Source organism: Carassius gibelio, chromosome B14 (assembly GCF_023724105.1).
Source record: "Carassius gibelio isolate Cgi1373 ecotype wild population from Czech Republic chromosome B14, carGib1.2-hapl.c, whole genome shotgun sequence".
Classification (NCBI taxonomy): domain Eukaryota; kingdom Metazoa; phylum Chordata; class Actinopteri; order Cypriniformes; family Cyprinidae; genus Carassius; species Carassius gibelio.
In genome coordinates, this window is record NC_068409.1 from 28,573,259 (window position 1) to 28,594,685 (window position 21,427).

The 21,427-nt window shown below is 35.9% G+C and overlaps 2 protein-coding genes across 13 annotated transcripts in view; both read right to left on the minus strand.

Annotated features, from left to right (window-relative positions):
• Nucleotides 1-6,643: 6,643 nt before the first annotated feature.
• On the minus strand, nucleotides 6,644-8,172 carry LOC127971165 (fibroblast growth factor-binding protein 2-like). Its single transcript, XM_052574006.1, has 2 exons — nucleotides 7,435-8,172; nucleotides 6,644-7,025 (listed from the first exon to the last, which is right to left on the minus strand). Exon 1 carries the CDS (start codon nucleotides 8,162-8,164, stop codon nucleotides 7,442-7,444), a length of 723 nt encoding a protein of 240 aa, XP_052429966.1. The 5' UTR covers nucleotides 8,165-8,172; the 3' UTR covers nucleotides 6,644-7,025; nucleotides 7,435-7,441.
• A 1,400-nt stretch (nucleotides 8,173-9,572) lies between these two features.
• The window catches only part of LOC127971147 (prominin-1-A), a 44,755-nt gene continuing 32,900 nt past the window's right edge, over nucleotides 9,573-21,427 (minus strand). For 4 of the 12 annotated variants that reach the window (XM_052573964.1, XM_052573968.1, XM_052573966.1 and 1 more), the window contains 18 exons: nucleotides 21,153-21,312; nucleotides 20,906-21,058; nucleotides 20,706-20,829; nucleotides 20,288-20,391; nucleotides 19,933-20,017; nucleotides 18,654-18,800; nucleotides 18,487-18,558; nucleotides 18,235-18,327; nucleotides 18,015-18,032; nucleotides 17,365-17,418; nucleotides 17,179-17,259; nucleotides 17,031-17,099; nucleotides 16,827-16,916; nucleotides 15,330-15,445; nucleotides 14,422-14,445; nucleotides 12,248-12,354; nucleotides 11,682-11,716; nucleotides 9,573-10,978 (listed from right to left, as the gene is read on the minus strand). In XM_052573964.1, coding sequence (XP_052429924.1) covers nucleotides 12,285-12,354; nucleotides 14,422-14,445; nucleotides 15,330-15,445; nucleotides 16,827-16,916; nucleotides 17,031-17,099; nucleotides 17,179-17,259; nucleotides 17,365-17,418; nucleotides 18,015-18,032; nucleotides 18,235-18,327; nucleotides 18,487-18,558; nucleotides 18,654-18,800; nucleotides 19,933-20,017; nucleotides 20,288-20,391; nucleotides 20,706-20,829; nucleotides 20,906-21,058; nucleotides 21,153-21,312 — 1,460 coding nt within the window. In that variant the 3' untranslated portion in view covers nucleotides 9,573-10,978; nucleotides 11,682-11,716; nucleotides 12,248-12,284. The other 8 variants (XM_052573965.1, XM_052573972.1, XM_052573974.1 and 5 more) reach the window with 6 other exon arrangements.

Here is a 21,427-nt window from a genome sequence, read left to right on the forward strand (position 1 = left end):
CCCACAAGATGCTAAAATCAGTTTTGTGAGCTTGAATGTTTGGTTCATGACAGACCACTTGGATTGTAGTGAGAGCCACGTCCTGAAATATGTATTTGAAGCTTTAAAAAAGTAATGTATTGCTATAGAACATATTCAAACCCTCCAATTCAGAGGGTTTGTTCATAAGGAACAGTAAAACTGTAAAAGTAAACTGTAATATAACAAAATAAACCATTTCCAATTACAATAACAGTAATTATGCCAAACTAGACATGTGCCGGTATTCGGGAATGCTATATATCATGGTAATTACATATTACGGTAAGCACGATATTGTTATCGTAGGCACTTCTAAATTATTCTGGATTTGGGATGCATTTTAAGAATACTATTCCGATCAAGTGGTCAAAATGCACAACACCACTGTATGTTGCTTGAAATGCCTGTGGCACTGATGTAAATAAGCAGGCATGAGAAGCACATGGGAGAACATGTGAGAGACGTTCTGAATGAAAGCACATACCCTCTCTGACATCAGATGGCGCTAAACTGCAGAAAATGGAGCCCTTACCCTGGAAACCCCATAAATAAAGCATCTGCACTACTTTCTAAAACGTATTTAAATAATTTTTTCTGAATCATTCAGGTTTGGGTTTTCACTATGATGCTTATCACAGTGCCAAATACTCAAGTATTTAGACTTAATACTATTTATTTTAAAACTTTTTTTCTTCATTTTAATCTGGACTACAATATGTCCTAGATAATGTTTGAATGTTTTTTTGATTCATTACTATTAATTCACATTTTAAATTAGGGCTTCATTAGTTAACATTAGTTAATTCATTAGTTAACATAAAATGCCAATTAAAAGTTCTTCTGAACATTTATTAATCAGGTATTCCGATATTTAATAACACATTCTTAAAATCTGAAGTTACAATTGTGTTATTTAATGAGCTAACGTGAACTAAGACTTTTTTTTTTTTTTACAAATAACTAATGTAGCAATTGTAGCTATTGCTCATTGTGAATGTTAATTGTTAACTAATGAGATCTTATTGTAAAGTGATACCTATGGGTCAAATATTCAGTTGTTTTTGTTATGAAAAAAAGTTATTTAACCTGTTAAACTGTAATATGACCACGTTTTTTAAACTAAATTTCAAAATAAAATACTGTGATAAAAGCATGAGCAGTTAATCGCAAGAGGAAAATTTTATATTGGCATATCCAAACAATCATAAAAAAATACTAACAATAATATTAATTAAAGGCACAATATGACCGTGTCCATAGTGTCATTGTGTCGCCTGCCAATGACATCATACACCCTCGATTTCCGGTTTTGTTTTGGAGAAAACTTGGAAAAACCAAAGATGCTTTAATAAGTTGTGCATTTAATGGATTGCACAGAGTAGCATTATAATAGAACTTTCAAATGTATCTATGATAAAACAGTGCTGCCCCCCCCCCCACGTACGCATGATCTGAAGGAGCGAAAGTGGTCGACTGTAACATAATAAAAGCTCCACTGCTTCTGAGCTGTGTCTTTCACATTTTGCTTTGACGACTTTCAGCCTTACCCTGCTTCATCCTATGTTAATAAATCATTAGCTCATACATGAATGTGATTTCTCCCCGAATCACGTCGGATTGTGTCAGTCGTTGGGATGAACTGACAACCCCCATGATTCCACACTCAGTTACAGCATCATTTGAATATGCGCCCTCTAGCTGAGAAAAAAATACATATAGCGCCTTTAAAGGGATAGTTCACTCTCAAATTAAATTTTGGTATGTTTAAGCTTACCTCAAGGACATCCAAGATGTAGGTTTCTCTGTTTCCTCAGTTTTCCTCTATTTCCCATTTTGATATTTTTAGGTCCAACCGTTCTTGTCTGTGACTCACATAATGGATGTCTATGGTCACCACCTCAAAGAGCATGCACAGAGGTGTCAAAATTAAACAATTCCCCATCGTAAGTACACATTGATGACCTAAGACACAAAATGAGCGGTTTGTGTAAGAAAACGGACAGTATTTATATAGTTTTTACCTCTTGTACACAACCACGTCCAACTGATCTAAGTTCACGAGTGCTTCCTGATGTGACGTGCGCGCGCGCTCTGGCTTAGTCTGCGCAAGCGCGGAAAGCGCTGGAAGCCATCTCTCGCGCGTGTACATCACTCATTGTTTACACTTACTGCCTATGGTTTACACAGATTTCAGGAATTGTTTAATTTTGACTCCTCTGTGCATGCTCTTTGAGGTGGTGACCATAGACATCCATTATGTGAGTCACAGACAAGAACGGTTGGACCTAAAAATATCAAAATGGGAAATACTGAGGAAACGAAGAAACCTACATCTTGGATGTCCTCGAATTAAGCTAAAACATATCAAAATTTAATTTGAGAGTGAACTATCCCTTTAAGGCTAATTTAGGCTTTTAATATTCATATTGTCTTGATATCTTTCCAGCTCTGAACTTTGTTAACATGGGCTCTATACTTAATTTGTTCACCAGCTGCAGCTTGCAGAATAACAATTTCCAAGAATTCTTGTAATGACTAGTAGGAAAGAAGCACATGGCTTCAGCTGGAATGCAGTGATCACTGTTGGAGTAATTAATCTGGGTTTAAATCAAGTCATTCAGTGTTTCTACTTGAAAATACATGCAAGAAAAAAACAGCCACTCCTCAACTGAGATAAAGCTACAATTCATGCAGAGATGCAGTTGAATTATTCTTTTATATGTTTTTTAAATGTATATATTCATTGTTCATTTATTAGTTATAGCTTATTACATTTTTATTATTTTATTTTTTTCAGTTTATTTAAATTTTATCTGAAGTTTTTTAATGGTGTTTTTAATGGTTTTGGTTAACAATAATATCCCTACTTTGCACACACACACACACACACACACACAGAGACACACACACACACACACATGCACTGATTTAAATACCTCCATAAATAGTATATGGTTTGAGATCTATCTGGGTCAAAGCAGAGTAAAGTATTAAAGGGTAAGTTCATCCAAAAATTAAAATTTTGTCATTAATAACTTATGCTGTTCCAAACATGTAAGACCTTCTTTTATCTTCGGAACAAGATATTTTAGATTTAGTCCGAGAGCTCTCAGTCCCTCCATTGAAACTGTGTGTACGGTATACTGTCCATGTCCAGAAAGATAAGAAAAACATCATCAAAGTAGTCCATGTGACATCAGAGGGTCCGTTGGAATTTTTTGAAGCATCGAAAATACATTTTGGTCCAAAAATGGCAAAAACAATGACTTTATTCAACATTGTCTTCTCTTCCCTGTCTGTTGTGAGAGAGAGTTCAAATCAAAGCAGTCTGGATATCCGGTTCACGAACGAATCATACAGTTCACCAAATCGAACTGAATCGTTTTAAACGATTCGCATTTCTAATACGCATTAATCCACAAATGGATTTAAGTTGTTAACTTTTTTTAATGTGGCTGACACTCCCTCTGAGTTCAAACAAACAAATATCCCGGAGTAATGCATGCACTCAAACAGTATACTGACTGAACTGCTGTGAAGATGAACACCGAGCCGAGCCAGATAACGAACAATAGCCTGACTCGTTCATGAGTGAAGAGCCGTTTCTGTCAGACGCGTCCGATTCGTGAACCGATGAGCTGATGATACTGTGCAATGTGTGATTCAGCGTGAAGTAGACTGACACACAGGGCGCCTGAACCTAACTGATTATTTTGGTGATTGATTCTGAACTGATTCTGTGCTAGTGTTATGAGCGCGGGTAAACTGAAGGCTTGAATCAAGGGCAATCATCACAAATGACGCCATTACGTCGAGCGCAAAGGAACCGGTGAACAGTTTTCTTCAACCAGTTTATTGAATCGAACTGTCCGAAAGAACTACTGGTGATCCGAAAACCGATGCAACCGGTTCTTCACTCGTGAACGAGTCAGTCTATTGTTCGTTATCTGGCTCGGCTCGGTGTTCATCTTCACAGCAGTTCAGTCAGTGTACTGTTTGAGTGCATGCATTTACTCCGGGATATTGGTTTGTTTGAACTCAGAGGGAGTGTCAGCCACATTAAAAAGGTGAACAGCTTAAGTCATTTGTGGATTAATGCATATTAGAGATGGTTTAAATAGTTTAAAACGATTCAGTTTGATTTGGTGAACTGAATGATTCGTTCGCGAACAGGATATCCAGACTGCTTTGATTTGAACTCTCTCTCTCACAACAGACACGGAAGAGAAGACAATGCTGAATAAAGTCGTCGTTTTTGCCATTTTTGGACCAAAATGTATTTTCGATGCTTCAAAAAAGTCCAACGGACCCTCTGATGTCACATGGACTACTTTGATTATGTTTTTCTTATCTTTCTGGACATGGACAGTATACCGTACACACAGTCTCAATGGAGGGACTGAGAGCTGTCAGACTAAATTTAAAATATCTTAAACTGTGTTCCGAAGATAAAAGGAGGTCTTACATGTTTGGAACAGCATAAGGGTGAGTTATTAATGACATAATTTTCATTTTTGGATGAACTAACCCTTTAAGCTAGTTTCCATGCTTAGAACAACCTTTCCAAACTATCATGAATATTCATATTCAAATGAGGATAAGAGATAGGCTAATAGAGAAAATAATAATAATTATTATTATTTTCATTTTATTGCCATTTTATTCCAGAGATCACTCAGTATGATTACAAACACCAATATACATTTCATTTCCATTTCAACTATGTCTCTAGACACCAAACATAAAAACACACATTTAGTTTTTTTCTGTTATGGTGCACGGGGACACTGAATTTTGATATTTCAAACAAACGTTTAAACATTTTTGTTCATTATTTAGACATTATTTGATAAGACATTATTTGGTATGGTTCTTTAGACATTTTATCTTAAGGAGCCCATCGGCTTCTCTGCACTGGTTATCTAAGGTTTTATTTCTTTTGCAGTTTCAGAAGAACCACATATTTTTTCTCTCCAATTTTTGTCACCATATTACTTTCATGTTATGCAAACCAAAAGGTAATTACACTGTCATATTTTGGGATGAACCTCCAGCTTCTGAATTAATGTCTCCTTTTTCTTTTGGATGATGGCCATATATATATATGTAAAGTTAATTTTAAATGCTAATAATGAATCACAAAATAGGAAAATAATTGTAGTGCAACAAGTTAATTTAATTCATAAATTAACATAGTCTTTTCAAAGTCAGTCACGAGCATTCATCATTCTCAAGCATCAAGAAGAGGAATGTACACAGTGAAGACCAGGCGCTGCTGCAGTGTTCTTCGGCCACTCTCAGCCTCTCCATCCGGTCAGGACACTGATTATTCCCAGCGGTTGTCGGTAATGGGACTCTGGAGGAGGGCCGCGTGTGCTTCAATCTGAAGTGCGCTTCCACGGGCGCGCTCCGGCACATACCGGCTTTAACCATCGCCGAAGAGTCGCGACACAATGTCCTCTGCTTTTTCAGAGAACAAAAACTGGACGTGACATTTGTGGGTTTTCCGAAAACAATACAACAGATCTGTGAAATCTTGGGTTTTGCACCTTAAGTTCGTTACTGCCATAGAGCACCTCGCGCGCACGCACCTCCCTCAGTCTACACGTGTCTTGTTTGGATGGATTTAAGTAATTTGGCAATCGATGATTTTGATGGCATGTCTAGGTTTATTTATAATTCATAAGTGATCATCATAGTTCAAAAATAACTCCATAAAACGGTAGCTTTCATGTTAATATTCTGTCAAACTGTTAATAAGAACGCAAGGCTACACGTAAGTTCCGACCCGAGATTCATTTATGCGAATTGGTTCTTTTGAACAGGCGGACTCGGAGAAAACAGGAAAAACGATGAATATGGACGACGATAGGTAAATGCTACAATAATGCAACAATGACCAAATTTACAAGACTGAACAGCCTACAAAATCAAATAATGCAGCTGTATAAAATGAATAACCTACCATGCACTAATGAAACGGTTCTCTTCTCCGTCCTGGCTAAGTTATTTGGCCATCTGCGAACTAGGTCCTTTTACTATCTTATCTCGGATGTCATACTCTGCTAGGTATCAAAAATATATCCAAAGATCTCAGTCATAACTAAAATTAATGTTATTCAAGACAGCAATTTATTATTGAAACATATGTATTTTAATTCACTCTCACATTATAAAATTATCTGTATGTTAACAACCAAAATATTGTACAAACATTGTATAATAGGCATAGCCTACGTGCCCTGCCCTGCTATAAAAAGTGAAAAAGGTGACATCTTTCTATGAATTAAACTTTTTAAACAGTAATAAAATACATAGCATAACATATTTTTTATGAACAAGTAAATACAGTATTGTGGTGGACTATGGTTATCATAATGTTGTATGGTAAATGCCCTCACAGACCTACACTTGAAAGACCGTTCTCAGATACGAAGTATTTTCTAAAACAATAGCGCCCTCTACTGTCACGCTCATGCAAATCACTCCCACACGAAAAGAAAAGATAAAGAACCAAAATTTATTCAGAAAAAAAACATATATAGATTTGAGTATCACCTACTCTACTATAAAACAGAGATATATCTAATGTACATTACACCTTTTTCAAATTGATATATCACAGTCTGAAGTGACCTGCGGCTCCACAGCTTTCAGAAATACTGACCAATAATTGGTCAGCACTCATAAATATATAACATAGCAAGATTAATACAAATAGTATTCAGTACACATGAAGTTCCTCATCATATAGAAAAACATGGCAGCATTATGCTCAACATCTACATTTTTTGATAACTAGCAGTGTAATCTTGTCAATTCTGATAACGATTAGATCAGAGTCTGTACGTTTACAATACATAAGAATATATTGATGGTGTTCTCAGAGTCATGTCAGTCGTAACACACACCTCCATTTCTCTCTGTTAGTCCAAAACCTTCCTGCTCTTAGACATTTGGAGTAATCTTGAATGGGGTTTTGTTGTTTGCAGGATTGTGATTGGCTGCAGTGATATAAAGAGAGGAAACACAGGTTTCAGATTCAGAACTTATACACACACTTATATATCTATGTAAGTTTCCATTATATTGCAAGGAGGAAGTAAGTTAATTTCTTTGAATATGCAAGATTGAATTTCATTAGGTAAATAACTAGAAGAATAACTAGGTGCTGTAAAAATATTTGCGATGTAAACCAGTGAATATTTAAGATTATAATAATGAATTAAAACAAAATGATCAATACCAGTCTGCAATATCAAGCAACCAAGTTTTTGGAAAGGTAAAATAACTGGAAGCGAATGACACAGGAAGGCCTTGCACATTCAATTTACAAAAGTACCAACCACTTCTTCAAAATAATGTGGATATGATGTGTTGATAAAATTATTTGGCCATTTCAAAAAATCCTACCTTTTTCTTAGTTTCTGAACCACCCTATGACAAAGGAACACACTCCCCGAAATGAGCGCCAGCAGTAATCCTGGGCAAGTTTCTTGGCCTCACTCAATGGTACCTGCGTAGTTGGTTGTGGCACAGTAGGTTTTGGTGTAATGATTCTCCTCTGTGTGGTGGATTTGACAGCTTTGGGTTGATTTGGTTTGTCCTGAATAATTCTGGCTGGTTGGGTTCTTAATGTTTGTGGTGTAGTAGGCTTTGGCCTCTGCTCCCGTTGTTGTGGTCTCACCTGCACAGGTCTGTAGCGCCTTTCCTGTGGCTCGGCGTATGATGAGGAAGCGCTTGTGAAGACCATCTGGGCTTCGTTTGATGCTCTCCTGCACATTAAAGGCCTGAGGACACGCTGGCCCTGGCAAGCATTCGTCAGCTTGCGGAGGTCCCACATGATCTGCCTGAAGTAATGCTGTGGTCTGTTATTGTAAGTGCGGCAGACCTGAGGCTTGCCCTGATATTCACACCAGTAAGAGCGCTCCATGCCCAGGCAAGTGATGCGGAGCTTCGTCAGATCATCTTGTGTTCTTATGCTCATGCTGCATTCATCTCTGGTGTCTCTGGTGAAAAAGTCAAGCATGTCTTCCCAAACGTTCCCCGTGTGTCCTGGCTCGATGTCGTCGTGGTCCTGGCTCTGAACTAAAGCTGCCTGGAGGCAGCATGCAAGCAGGAGCGTGCTTGTGATTGTCCACATGTTGTGAGGCGCTCACACTGGCGGAGAGACTTCTAACTCCACTATTTAAATGTTTTGGTCACAAAGAGGTATTTTGAGATTAAAAAAAGTTGCACCACAAGTTGCCGTTCTGCCTGGGGAATGTATTGTTAGCTTTGCCATCTGGTGACTGCCAATAAGAAGCAGGCACACATATGTAATCAATTGTTTTTAGACACAAGTAAGTGGAACTGTGAACTGCACTTTACAATCTCAATTCTGAAACTTTTTTGGCATTGGTTGTATAATTCACAGTACACCGCAGCTATATTAGTTTTCTAGTCAGTGTTTATGTTTATGATGTTGGGAAACAGTCTGTCCATGCCCTCCCAGAAATTTTAATCTTGATTTAAACCAGTTCAGTGGATGTATGAAAACAAAATCTTCTGTTTTTTTTTTTGGAAATGTTTCATACTTAACATACAGTATTTACTTTAATTCAAAATAAATGATTTTAAAATTCTGCATTAATGATTATGCTCTATTAAAGAGATGAGGCATGGAGTTAGATGCCATTTCTGAAAGTGTGTCTGAACTTCTGAATTATGATAGACATGAACTAATGACATCTTCATTTGTCAAACAGTCATTTGTAGCTGGAAGCAGGTGGTCCTTGTAACTGATGTAGGAATGGAAATATAAACATCCAGAACAAATCAACTCAACTGGAATCAAAGGATCTGTGGATGCGTGAGAGGCCAATTACAGCTTTCATTTTTGGCTTCCTTTGCTGCGTTTTAATGGTTTCCACAAGTTCCAGACTCTCTTTGCCTGTCTAACCAATGGAGACTTTTCTAGAGAAAACTGAAGAATGAGAAACAGATGACAAGCGTTAAGGCCCATTCAAACAAAGGCCAGTAACTCTATAATAATAGATAGATTTATATAAAATATAGTTGAAAAATTATTGGAAATTTAATAACAGCACAGAGGAAGGATATCACTGTGATCACTTTCACACTTTATGAATAATGAAAACTGAATCAGAACAACTGATCAGAATCCATCCTGCTTTAAGGAATTACAGTTATCATGGGTAGAAATCAGTTAGTCCAAAGTGACCCAGATATTTGAAATGTCCCATTTGTTATATAATAATTTGATGTAGTTCACAATATTTTAGTTTATGATTGTCATAGTCATTTTCTGTATGTACACTAACCTAGTATTTTTTCAATTAACTGTCAAAATTATAGACATATATATATATATAAGATTTGAAAGTGTTTTTGTGACATTGTAGGTTTTGTAAGCTATACTCGTTTTACAAATAGAAGTACTTCCTTGTTTTTATTTTTTACATCCCTCCTTTTATTCTTTTAATCGATCTTTTGTGAACTCAGTTGAATGCTATGTACAGCAGTTGAATTGTAAATTTACAACACCAGAACATTTTTCATCTGAAATTTTATTCACAATATTTTACAGTTTTAGCCAGCCTAACCACATGGACTTGAAAACCAACGGCACTGACAACCAGGCCCACCAAGACTAAACATCTTCGAGCAAGCTTGAACACCAAGTATGCGCATGCTACGTGTAGTATGGCAAAACAGTGAGACTGTGAGGTGACGGGACCTTTCTGGATATAAATCAAGTACAACATTTTACCTGAGGCCCTGATAACACTGCCATATACACAATGAGTGAAGGATCTGAGCAAAAATATGTAGCACCAGACATAATGTCTCTAACATTAAACAGTTGAAATATTTGGTGGAGTTATTGTCAATGACTATGACAGCGTTAAATAGGCTCCGTAAAAGTTGTTGTGAATGGGCTCTGTGGTCTTCTCTTGCCCTCGTACAAGCAAATGTCTCTCTGGGGTACATTCACTTGCTTTAAAGTTGACAATAAGTTTAAATACCGACAGATGTATTTCCACAAATATTGTTATATCAAGTAAACAGAAAGCCCTAAAACCTGAGACCTACAATGAAACACGATTTGGTGTCCAACAACATGTTGGAGAACAATAGTCATTAGTACAAGTCAGCAAAATTAGGAACTGAAAAATCATTAATAACTGATATATTCAGCTAAACTAAAGTACGTTAAACTAGCAAGATCTTTTAGGGGTATTACTAAATACAGATGCATCATATCTTAAATTTTCAGTACAAAAGTGAGCATTAACGTATATAGATGTCTTAATAAACTGCTAACCACAGCTCGGTATCAAATGTGGTTTAGCGATCTCCACTTCAAACTAATCTAAGACCTGCTCTTGTGAACTGTGGCTAACATGTTTCACTAGCTAAAAGTCTGGAAAGGCAACAATAAATTCACCCTTAAAATGGCTTGACAACATCTATCTGTACCGAATTAATACTAGTTAGCACTTAGCATGTTTTTGAAAACCTATATATCCTTGTTTACATGTAATGTTTGTGGCTCATGGGTGGCTGGCTTGATCTGTTCCAATAAAAACCCATTCGGCCGCTCAGTGGACAAGACTCAGCAACATGTTGAATTCTCCACATTGTTAAAAGAAAAAAGGAAACAGCAGTCGAAGCATTGGTATGCTCATCACACGTGATTTCTCAATGACTGTAAACAAAGACACATGTAGTAGTTAAAACAGCCAGATACTGTGAAGCCTCCCTGACTATGACAGGATGGGAGTTCAGAGGATCGTTGAGGGGACAGTCCATAATCAGAAGGGTGCAAAATAGTCAAAACAACAACAATTCGATAAAAGTCATCTTGATGTGATGGGAACATGGACAACAGGTCCGAGCTTCAAGTGTGTGAGTTTCCTTTTCTTAAGAGCTGAGCATGCCGTTGACAGAGAGTCTGTGGTAAAGAAGAAAGTCAGTGAGAGGGCCATTCTAGTATTGTACAATGCATACCATAATTATAGAGTCTTTTTATTCTGTTGAGTGGTTCTCAACCAGACGACCGTGCCTCAAGGTGTTTTAAAATAAGACAAAACAAGCATTTAAATAACCTAAAACTCAAGCCATAGTGTTATTTTAGTACAATTAAGACACTATTGTAGTTTTTAAATATTTTGAATTAACTTTCCTGTACACTTCATTTTAAATTTAGTTTTTGTAATTTTTATTAGTTTTTTAAAGCATGCATATCTAGTTTTTACTACACTTTATTTTATTTTACTTTTAATTATATTAGGTTAAAATAAATTACATTTTGTCTTGGCAACGAGCTTAATCAGGTTTATATATAAGTTTATATTTTTTAATGGTTTTACTTTAATTTAACTATAACCATTTTCCAGATCTGGAATGGTCATGTCAAATAATAAAAACATGTAACTCTTTGAATTTTTAATGAATATACAATTTTCTAGCTGTAAAATATTACATTAGGTAGAAATTGTGGGAAACAAAAATCCTTATCCTTTTCCAGTAAATCACAAACAACTGTAAAAATCATAGGGCTTTGGAATATTGTTGTGGACAGTGGGGGGCCTTGGAGTCTAAAAGTTTGAGAAGCACTGATTTAATGTAAAACAAGGTCAATTTAAACAACTTACATTCCACAAAGGTTTAATTCCAGTTTCCAATATCACTACATGAGAAAAGAAACAAATATAGCAGAATTACTCCCGCTGCGCAGTTTCAGATTGAATGATAAATGGCAAAGACTGATGTGAATGAACTGGTGCACATAAAATGTGAGAGGGGAGATGAAATTTTAGACCAAGGTAAAGAAACAAAACACACAGAGAGTGCTGGCATATATCTGTTTGCAGAGCTGTCAGGAATGTTTGAAGTCAAACATTGGTGGATCACAATGAGATGGGTGAGTGGTTAGTGATGGACCCTAAAAACACAATTCACACAAAGCTTTACAGAAATGTTATCCAGGCGGAATGCTTCGGAAGATGGGATACAAAAACTAAACATGCTGTTGGTGTAATGACAGAAAAAAAAGAAGAAACAGAAATATTTTATAGTGCATGCCAATAGAGGATACAAGAGAGAAAAGATTAGGAGGCAATCAAACAAATGCATAGTATGAAATCAGTCTGGACAGGAGGAAGATGCTTGTTAGAGAGAAAGATCAAGTCAATTTGCTCTCATCTGCAGCCCTCAGTACCTTTCTGTAGTTTCAAGACAGACCGTCCTCCTCAGAGTCACCAGTCGGCATGGCGCGGGGGCGCAGAGGCCCGTGGGAATCGAGTCATAGTGTCATAAGTAGGGATGCTTAAGGCACAAAGGGAAAAACTGTTAGGCCTAGAGTGTATTTAAAATCCACACACACCACTGAGATGCTTCCATCAGCTCTCCATCCATCTTCAACCCATCAACAGAAGAGCAGGACGGGGCTTTAATAATAACACATATAGCTCTATGGTTAATAATTAAAGGTTCTGTAGGTGATTTTTATTTAGAACGCCTCACATTATAAATGTGCTACCAACTGATAGAAATGACATGTATCTGTGATAGCACTAATCCAATTAGAAACTCTCCGTTATCACCTACAGCATATTTAGTATATATATCTAGTATCCCTATTTTCAATTTCAATTCTAATCAAGCAATTCCACACCTGAAAATGTGAAAAACCTTATCATTGCTTTATTATATCTTAGCACAAGTGGTAAGGCATATTAAGTCTAAACTCGTAACATCTAGGCTAATACATTAACTACCTTTTAAAAGTTTGGGGTCAGTAAGAGTATTTCAAATATATGTTCTTTTGAACTTTCTGTTCGTTAAAGCACCTTGAAAAATAATTTATCCCAGCTTCCACAAAAATATTAAGCAGCACATCTGCTTTCAACATGAATCATGCTAAAATTGTTTCTTGAGCAGCAAATCAGCATAATAGAATAATTTCTGAGGGATCATGTGAGACTGAAGACTGGAGTAATGATTGATGAAAATTTAGCTTTGCCATCACAAAAATGTAAAATTTAAATAGAAAACATCTATTTTAAATTGTAGTAATATTTTACAGTATGACAGTATATATTTCTGATCAAATAAATAGAGAATAGGATTAGGAATAAGCAATAATAGAAAAATAAAACCATCTCGAGATCAAAGTCATTACAATACAAGATTAAAATTGTTAAAATTCATTAAGGGTTTTTTTCATAATTCAATGAGTTAATTCTTAACATGTTATCTGGACTTTTTTTCTTGAAATTTAATTAGTTTTATCTCAAAACATAATGACTTTAATCTTTATTTTTCTAATATTAAATCTTTTATTTTGGCCCTAATCCTCTTCTGTAAATAAATGCTCGCTTATTTCAAAAACCTACAAAGATCTCATGGACCTCAAACATTTGAATGATAGTGTTTGTATGTATATAAGCTCCGTGTCATTCTCGCCCTCCATCCTGAGCTCTGTTACATGTTTTGATGTTACATGCCATTAGTGATGAGTTAGAGAGAAAGACCATTCACAGCCATAGCAGCCCAGCATAAATTTCAAGAGTCACACAGGTAGAAAAAATTTGAATAAATTCACAAATGTGAATTTAGCCAATCAATAAATTCTGTAATATCTAATGCATGCAGTGTTAATATAAATTAAAATATCATGCAAGAGTGCAAAGCACAAATTATGCATTACTGCTGTTGAATAAGCCAGCATGCAAGCACTAGTTTAACAACAACAACAAAAAATCAGATTCGCAGGTGCTTCTTTGTGCAAAGGCCAATTTCAAACTGTGCATGCATCGGAGCCCTGACACCTCATTATCAACCTCAATCGATCTGTTTCCCCAATGCATGCAGTTTATTAGCGTACCACAAGAAGGGTGTATATGGGGATATGGTTCTGATTACCTTGCCATTACAGGATTTTGGATACCTTATAAATGTTCATTATAATAACCATTAATACAAAATTTCCATACTGAAATAAAACATTACATAGACAAAATTAAACGAAACATAATGTGACATGAGAGAAATGGCATGCGACTATGAATAAGCTTAAATTTAAATCGTTCTTAAAATTTTTTACACTCAAGATACTCAAGAGTATGAAATTGCAATCGTATCTTGTAGAATGTACAGCAATAGTTTTAAGGTGTGCTCTTAAGGTCTCTGTTTAACAGCCCTTCATGTTAAACAAGGGAGCTTCAAAGATAACACACCAACACAAGCAGTGCCCTTCACCCGAGAAGCATTCCAAGGTATTAGAGCTTAAACCAGCACCATTAAGCAGAAATTTGAATGTACAAAACAGGAAAGGGATGTCGTTTCAGCAGTAAAGTCGACAGCAGAAGTATGAGGGTAAAAACATCTTACGTTTTCATGGGAATTGTCTCAATGCTAAAAAGATAAGACAAGCACAAAATGTTACAGAGATGCACTGTAGTGGTGTACAGAGACATCACGCAGATGTCAAAAATGGCCGTCTCTGGTCAAGACACTTGGTGACATATCAATCGCGATGATTTTTGACTGTAAACGCATGAATGCTCGAAAAATGCTAAAACAAACCACTGTTTGTACAATATATACATGTTATTCTCATAAAGTGCAAAGTGCTGGACAGAAAGATGAAAGATGAAGAAAGATGAAAATAGTAATAATGGTTATCATAACGTGAAATGCCAAGTCCCTGAAACAGAGGAACTAGAAAGAACAGAGAAAAAAAAAACAGAAAAAAAGAGCACAGAGAGAGAGAGAAAAAAGATTTATTAACTACTTGAAAGAAAGAAAAGAATGAGGTATTTGCACTTTCATATGTGTATTATTCATTATGTCTGGTCCTGTCATTTGTTTTCATTAGAAAAGTAAAACAATATACAAACATTATTAAATCCAAAGTTCTGTCAAGAAACAGATGGGCCAGGTTCTAACACAAACGGATATAATTACATCATGCACATTGCGCAGCTGATTGGTTTATTTTCGTATGAGCAGCCAATGAGCTCGCTGCTCAAAATTCAAATACTCGCTGTAGCATTTGCATTGCACTTCAGAAACCCACCATCTTCCCCAGCTCCACCTGCATAGTTCTGCTATGGGGTGATTTCATGTATGCTGTTTACGAGGGGTTATTTCATGTGTGTTATATGTGCAGCAGCAGTGTTTCTGTGGATGTACTGGCAGCAGCAAGTCTCGGTGTCGTGACAGAACTTTGTTTATAGAACTGTAATCATTGGGGTGCTAAATAGCAATCACATATTTGGTACATTTGGGATACTTACTCATCATAGACATCCTCTGTGTCCATTCTGCGGTAGAACTTGGCAAGTTTGACGGACAGGATAATGCTAGGGAGCAGAAACAGTGTGGAACAGCCCAATCCAAACCAGAATGTGTTCTGCAACAAATAAACACAAGATTAAAGCCACCCCAAAACTGCCCTCTGCTTAATCATAAATGACATGTTTGAGCAACATATTCTCCATACATTTATTTGTCCTGACAAGAAGATTTTTCATATATTACTCCTTTTCATACTTCTCAGACAGTCACTACACCTGGCTATTATTCTGAAACACTCATCTTTGAATCCCTGTTAACTGTAACAAGCATTTTCTGTAAAACTGCTTTGAAACAATATGTTTTGAAAAGTGAAAAGTGCTATACAAATAAACTTTAAATAAATTGAATAATACAGTAAAACTTTTGACCTTGTGGGGACATTTTTGTTGGACCCCAGGAGGAAAATAACTTACAAATCAAAATCTAAAAATGCAGAAAGTTTTGTGTTTGAAAGGTTATGTATCTGTAAACATGGAAACCAGTGTGTGTGTGTGTACCTAATTAACCACATTTTGGGGGCAAATTTGTACCCAAAAGTGACCCTTATTTTTAAAAACAGTACAAAAATGAAGTAAATGACATAGAAGTCCTATCCTATCCAAAACTATATCTTCCAATGGATCACTTCAGTTAAGCTGATCCCAATCATAGAATGTCATCGCTTTGTAGCCATTCAAACATGTGCAGTGGAGTACAGAGGAAAGAGTGAAACACACAGGGCCCCATTCGCACGTGGATTTGTGTGACGGGGTCAAACACTCGTTTCACTCCTTACAAATCCTTCACACACTTGCCTATAATTTCAGATAAAACCTGGCACCTCCCTTCCTCCTCATGGCCACCCATGGGGCTTTGACCACACACGTGCAAAGCACAGCAGTGCAGCCCATCCCACCCTGAAGTTTACTAAAAGTTTGTGGTCAATAAAGTTTTTTAGGATTTATGAAAGAAGTCTCCTGCCCACCAATGCTGCATTTATCTGATTAAAATACAGTACAAACAATAATAGTGTGATATATTATTACAGCTCAAAATAAATGTTTTTAATATTTTAAAATGAATTTATAAATGACTTTTCAGCAGCCATAACTAGTTTTTCTAGAAATCATTCTAATATGCTGATTTGACACTCAAAAAAATTAATAAATTATAATAAATAAATAAATTGAAAAAATAAAAATAAAAATTACATTCACAAAATGCTTCAGAGGACTTGAATATATATAGTGAATAATTAGTTTGGCCTTCTTATGTGCTGTTTTTATTAGTGCCTTTTGTACTCCTTTAAATAAGCTTTGGCAGTATAAATCACCAATCATATTAACTGTATCTTAAACTAAACACCCCTTTTTTATTTCATGGATGTCAAAATGTAATGAAGGACATTAGATGATGTTGAGAACATTTTCGTTTCAAGTGGCTGATGGCTTTCTTACCATTGAATCCAGCAGGAAACTGCAGCCCAGGATCTCGGCCGTGTCCACAATGTTGCTGAGTGGTTTACAGGTAGCGACCTCCTGGGCCAGCTACAATGAGGCAGCAAAACAAAAGGGTTACAAGCAAAAACAATGCAAAAGAACTGACCAATCGCCTCCAATCTAATACTATTTCTGATAGATGATACGGTTTAAAATACTCACAGATGTTCTGATCCAGTCGATATATTGCTTGAAATAGCCAATAATAGTCTGCTTGTATTTCTCGGTTTCCTGTTTAAGCATATATTAATCATCAGCACAATACAACTATGCACCAATCATTCAGACATGTTTTTTTCTTTCACAATACCTGATTGATCACAGATGTTGAATTATGGGAAATTAGGTACTGGGCGGCATCAACAGCTTCTAGTACGTCTCTAACTCTGACCTGAAAACCAATGTGTTTACTGCTCATCGGAAATGCATCAGTTCTGAAATATGCATCTATCGTGATGTTTTTAAACTGAGCTTGGTTTTAAAATGAACAACTTACAGACAGGTCTGAGGATATCCTCTCCAGAAGTCTGATGCTCTGATTAAGTGTGCTCTTTAATAAGAAAGATAATAGACACACAGAAAGCATGAATCATGTCCAAATGATTTATAATCTGAAATGCTTATAAAAAGGTGCAAAAACTGTAAATGACCATGTTGGAAACATAAGATGACATTTCAAGGGAATCAGCAGGGTGACAAAATGCCATGCAACCTGATAGGAGCATTACATGCATCACATGCACATCATGTCACAAATAAATAGAGAACATGACACACAACTGTTGTAGTATATGACACATTTAACATGCAGTGGGAATCATTTTATTAACTTTATAATTCACATCTCATATAGATATGTTAGTATGCACTGGAAAATAAATGTTCCAGTGCTGCAAGTGCAAATGCTTTAACCAATGGTGTGAAAACAACAGAAAAAAAAAATCAGTTTTCTGTTTGATGCAACTAGATGGGCAGAAATTCAACACTTCACTTTTGACAGGTTTATGAATCTGTAAATATTCAAATTTACACATTTGGAAGTTTAAAAAATGTCAATGGCACAAAGATAAGATGAAGCTGCTTGTTTTTTTTTCATGATGGAAGGAAACAACATGTAGGTTACGCAGCTATTACTGTTAGGCTTACCCTTGCTTTCACATATTTCTGGGAAGCAATAAATCAAGTTGAATGTGTTAAAAGAAATTTTTTAAAAAGAGATTGTTGAAAATCATTCAGGATATGAACAGAAAATGAACTTTCAATCTTGCAGTTTTTCATTTGCAATCAGTAATACTTATATATATATAAGAAAAGATTCAACAACAGAATCAATGAAAGTAACATCAGTGAGACAGGGCTAGATTACCATGGACTGCTCCAGTGGGATGACTTGTTGGATGTGGATCTTCCTTATAGTATTAGCGTGTCCCTTTAATGAGGTCTGCAAGGTCCCTTTAGACTGCAAAAGAGAGAGATACAGGGCAAAGAAGAAAGGTTCATACAGGTAGCCATGACACTGAATTGCAAGTAATATTAATGAAATATGGAATAATATTTTACACTGTAACTCCTTATTAATTAGACCACACATAAATCGTATAAACCTCATAAATCTTACCAACTGATCAGCTTGAGCATCAAGTTGACTTGCGAAATCAATTAGATCAATGCGAGTCACTTTTTTATTAACCTGGAAAAATGAGCAGAAACACATGAGAACCCACAGGATATAGAGGCAAAGCCTGTGGTTTCAAAGTTTGAATCAAAATGTGTTCAAGTGTGTACCTCCTCCAAATAGGCAGCGAAGTCAATCTCACTAATGCCCGTTTCAGTGAAGCTGATGAGATTCTGTTTGCCTTCTGACTCCAGAAGAATGATGCCACGAAGGTCCACCTTCATCCCTTCAAACTTCCTCGACACATCCTTGGAGTACTGCAGAAAGAAAAGAGGCTCTGTGTAAGAGTCTGACGCGAGTCAAGGAAATCTGGATGGACTGCCATGAGGAAATATTCTACAACAAATAATCTGACCAGTGGGACCATTAGTAAAGAATAATAACAACTTTATTTCAAATATATATGTTCTCCTATATATATATATATGGTCATTTTTAGATACTTTTATTATTTATTTTATTTTATAAATAATATACAATATATAATAAAATGATAAAAATAAAGAATACATGTACATAACCCATTAATACCAAATGCTATTTCATTTACATTTTAAATAATATTTTTTATTACGTTTATTATTATCCTGTTATTAACATTTGGTGTGAAAATTTGTAAAGTTAAAATTTTTTATTGTAATTTTTTGAATTATGTTCTCCTACATGATTTGAAAAAATTTAATATGTATGCCTCATTGAGAGCACAAAGATCTGTCCATTTGTACCAAGCAGTTCACATTAATTTCTTTATTTTACATCTCATACAAATCCTCGAATTTTTCCATTTAATGTGCTCTCAGATTTTTGGCTCCTTTGTGACACTGGAACAAGAATGCTGGCTTGAAGCTGTTTAAATGAAAACAAAACTCTTTCTGCTGAACTGAAGGAATTTATAGATGCTATATATAAAATATTTAAAATGGTCATGCGTGAAACGTTTTAAGATATTTTGCCAGTTCCAAAGAACGGAGAGAAAAACAACATACTGATTGGAAAAACATACTGTTCATTTTTTTTTTTTCAAGAGTTTTATTTAACAAACAAGTGAATGGTGTGCATTTCCTTTAAGACACAATCCACACATCTGTGGTGATGGAAGCTATAACCCCAGAAACTGAACCTTGAACCTCAATAATTATAGGAAGGATGCCAGAGTTTGTACATGTCCTGGCATCGGGGCAGGATTATTCAGCTTCAGAGTAAAATTAGACTGACTCAAAAATGACTCAAAAGGTATGATGCATGGCAAATAAAAGGTAATATCTTCTTTAAAAACAAAAAACAAAAAAAAAACTGTAGCATTACTAATCTCAAAGAGGGACTATAAATGTCCAAGTAACTTTAGTTGTGATTTGTGTGTGCACATGAACAGATCCTTGATCCACTCACAACACTGGTGTTAAAGAAGGCCGAGATGTTGAAGACTTTATCCAGATGAAGAGCTGAGTAAATCCCTCTGTTGTCCTTACAATTACTGCGAAAGAGAAGTTAAATATATTTTCATTTCTGACATTTTATTCTCTGCTGCCATCTGCTGGACCACTGAAGGACAACGACAACTCGGAGCAAAATGGCTCAGCAAGTAAAGGTCAGAGAAAAGTTTTTAATACACTCAATTCATAAATTTGTCCAATGTTTTTTTATTATTATTATAAAAAAAACTTGTGCTGATAGCATCAATACTAAACACTACTATAGTGTTATGTAATTGTTCACTGTTATTAAATATTCATGACAAGGTTACCTGTAGAGAGAATATGCTGTAAGGTCCATCTCAGGATCATTGTACAGGTATCCTGGTATGAAGTTTGTCCAAGCGGAGTTGACCAAGTTGGGAGTATCTAACACCTACACACACATGATCACACTGAATGAGACATATTCGGGACATAATATTTACATTTAGTCATTTAGCAGATGCTTTTATCCAAAGCGACTTACAAAGAGCACATGCAAATAATATAATATAATATAATATAATATAATATAATATAATATAATATAATATAATATAATATAATATAATATAATATAATATAATATAATATAATATAATATAATATATAAAAGTACGATTTCATGTCAAGCTCTATGATCATTTTCTCCAGCATGATTTGAGATCTTGTGCTTTTTGAAAGCAAAAACTGTGTTGTTTCTCTTACCTTAAACAGCTGTTGGGTTTGAAAGGGTTCACACACAAGCTTTTCTAAATTCCCACCCGCCAAGAAGAGAGCTGTTATCACTCCCATGAGCACCCAGGAGAACAGGAAGCTGAAGCCCACACCACTGAGAGACACAGGAAGAGTGTGTGAATGAGTGAGTGCAGAAGAGGCTGTATATCTATATATTCACTCAAACTCACGCCATGAGCAGGTTGCCCCCCGTGTTAGAGACACATCCACGCGTGGTTGGAGTGGCGTGCCTGTCAAATCCCAGAATACCACACAACAGACCCAGAAAATTGAAGGCGAGGATAAGCACAACCATACAGCACAGGGTAATACAACAGATCCACCTGAAAATAAAAAAGGATGAACAACGTCAAGGGCACATGAAAGACTTTTTGCCAAGAATGTTTTTGTCTAGGTGAGTTGAGTCCTCTGAAGTACCTGTAGAAATCCATCTGATCGACCTGAGGGTATATGTCCTCGATCTGCGAGTGTGTGTGAGAGATCATTTTGGTGAAGTTGGTCAGAGTGCTGTGAACAGGGAAGAGCTTGGTGAAAGTGGTGACGTTTGATCCGACATCCTCCAGAAGAACCTTCATCCCTACAGAAGAGCCACAACAGTATAAGAAAATGTTGTTCATTAAGTGGCAATTTTTATGTGTAAAACACTGTTTTATAATCTATGCAATTTATAGAAAATTGAGCGTGTTGTGTTG

What these genes read in the sequence shown, in the direction of transcription:
- LOC127971165 (XM_052574006.1), bottom strand. Translation starts at nt 8,164, where the DNA reads ATGTGGACAATCACAAGCACGCTCCTGCTTGCATGCTGCCTCCAGGCA.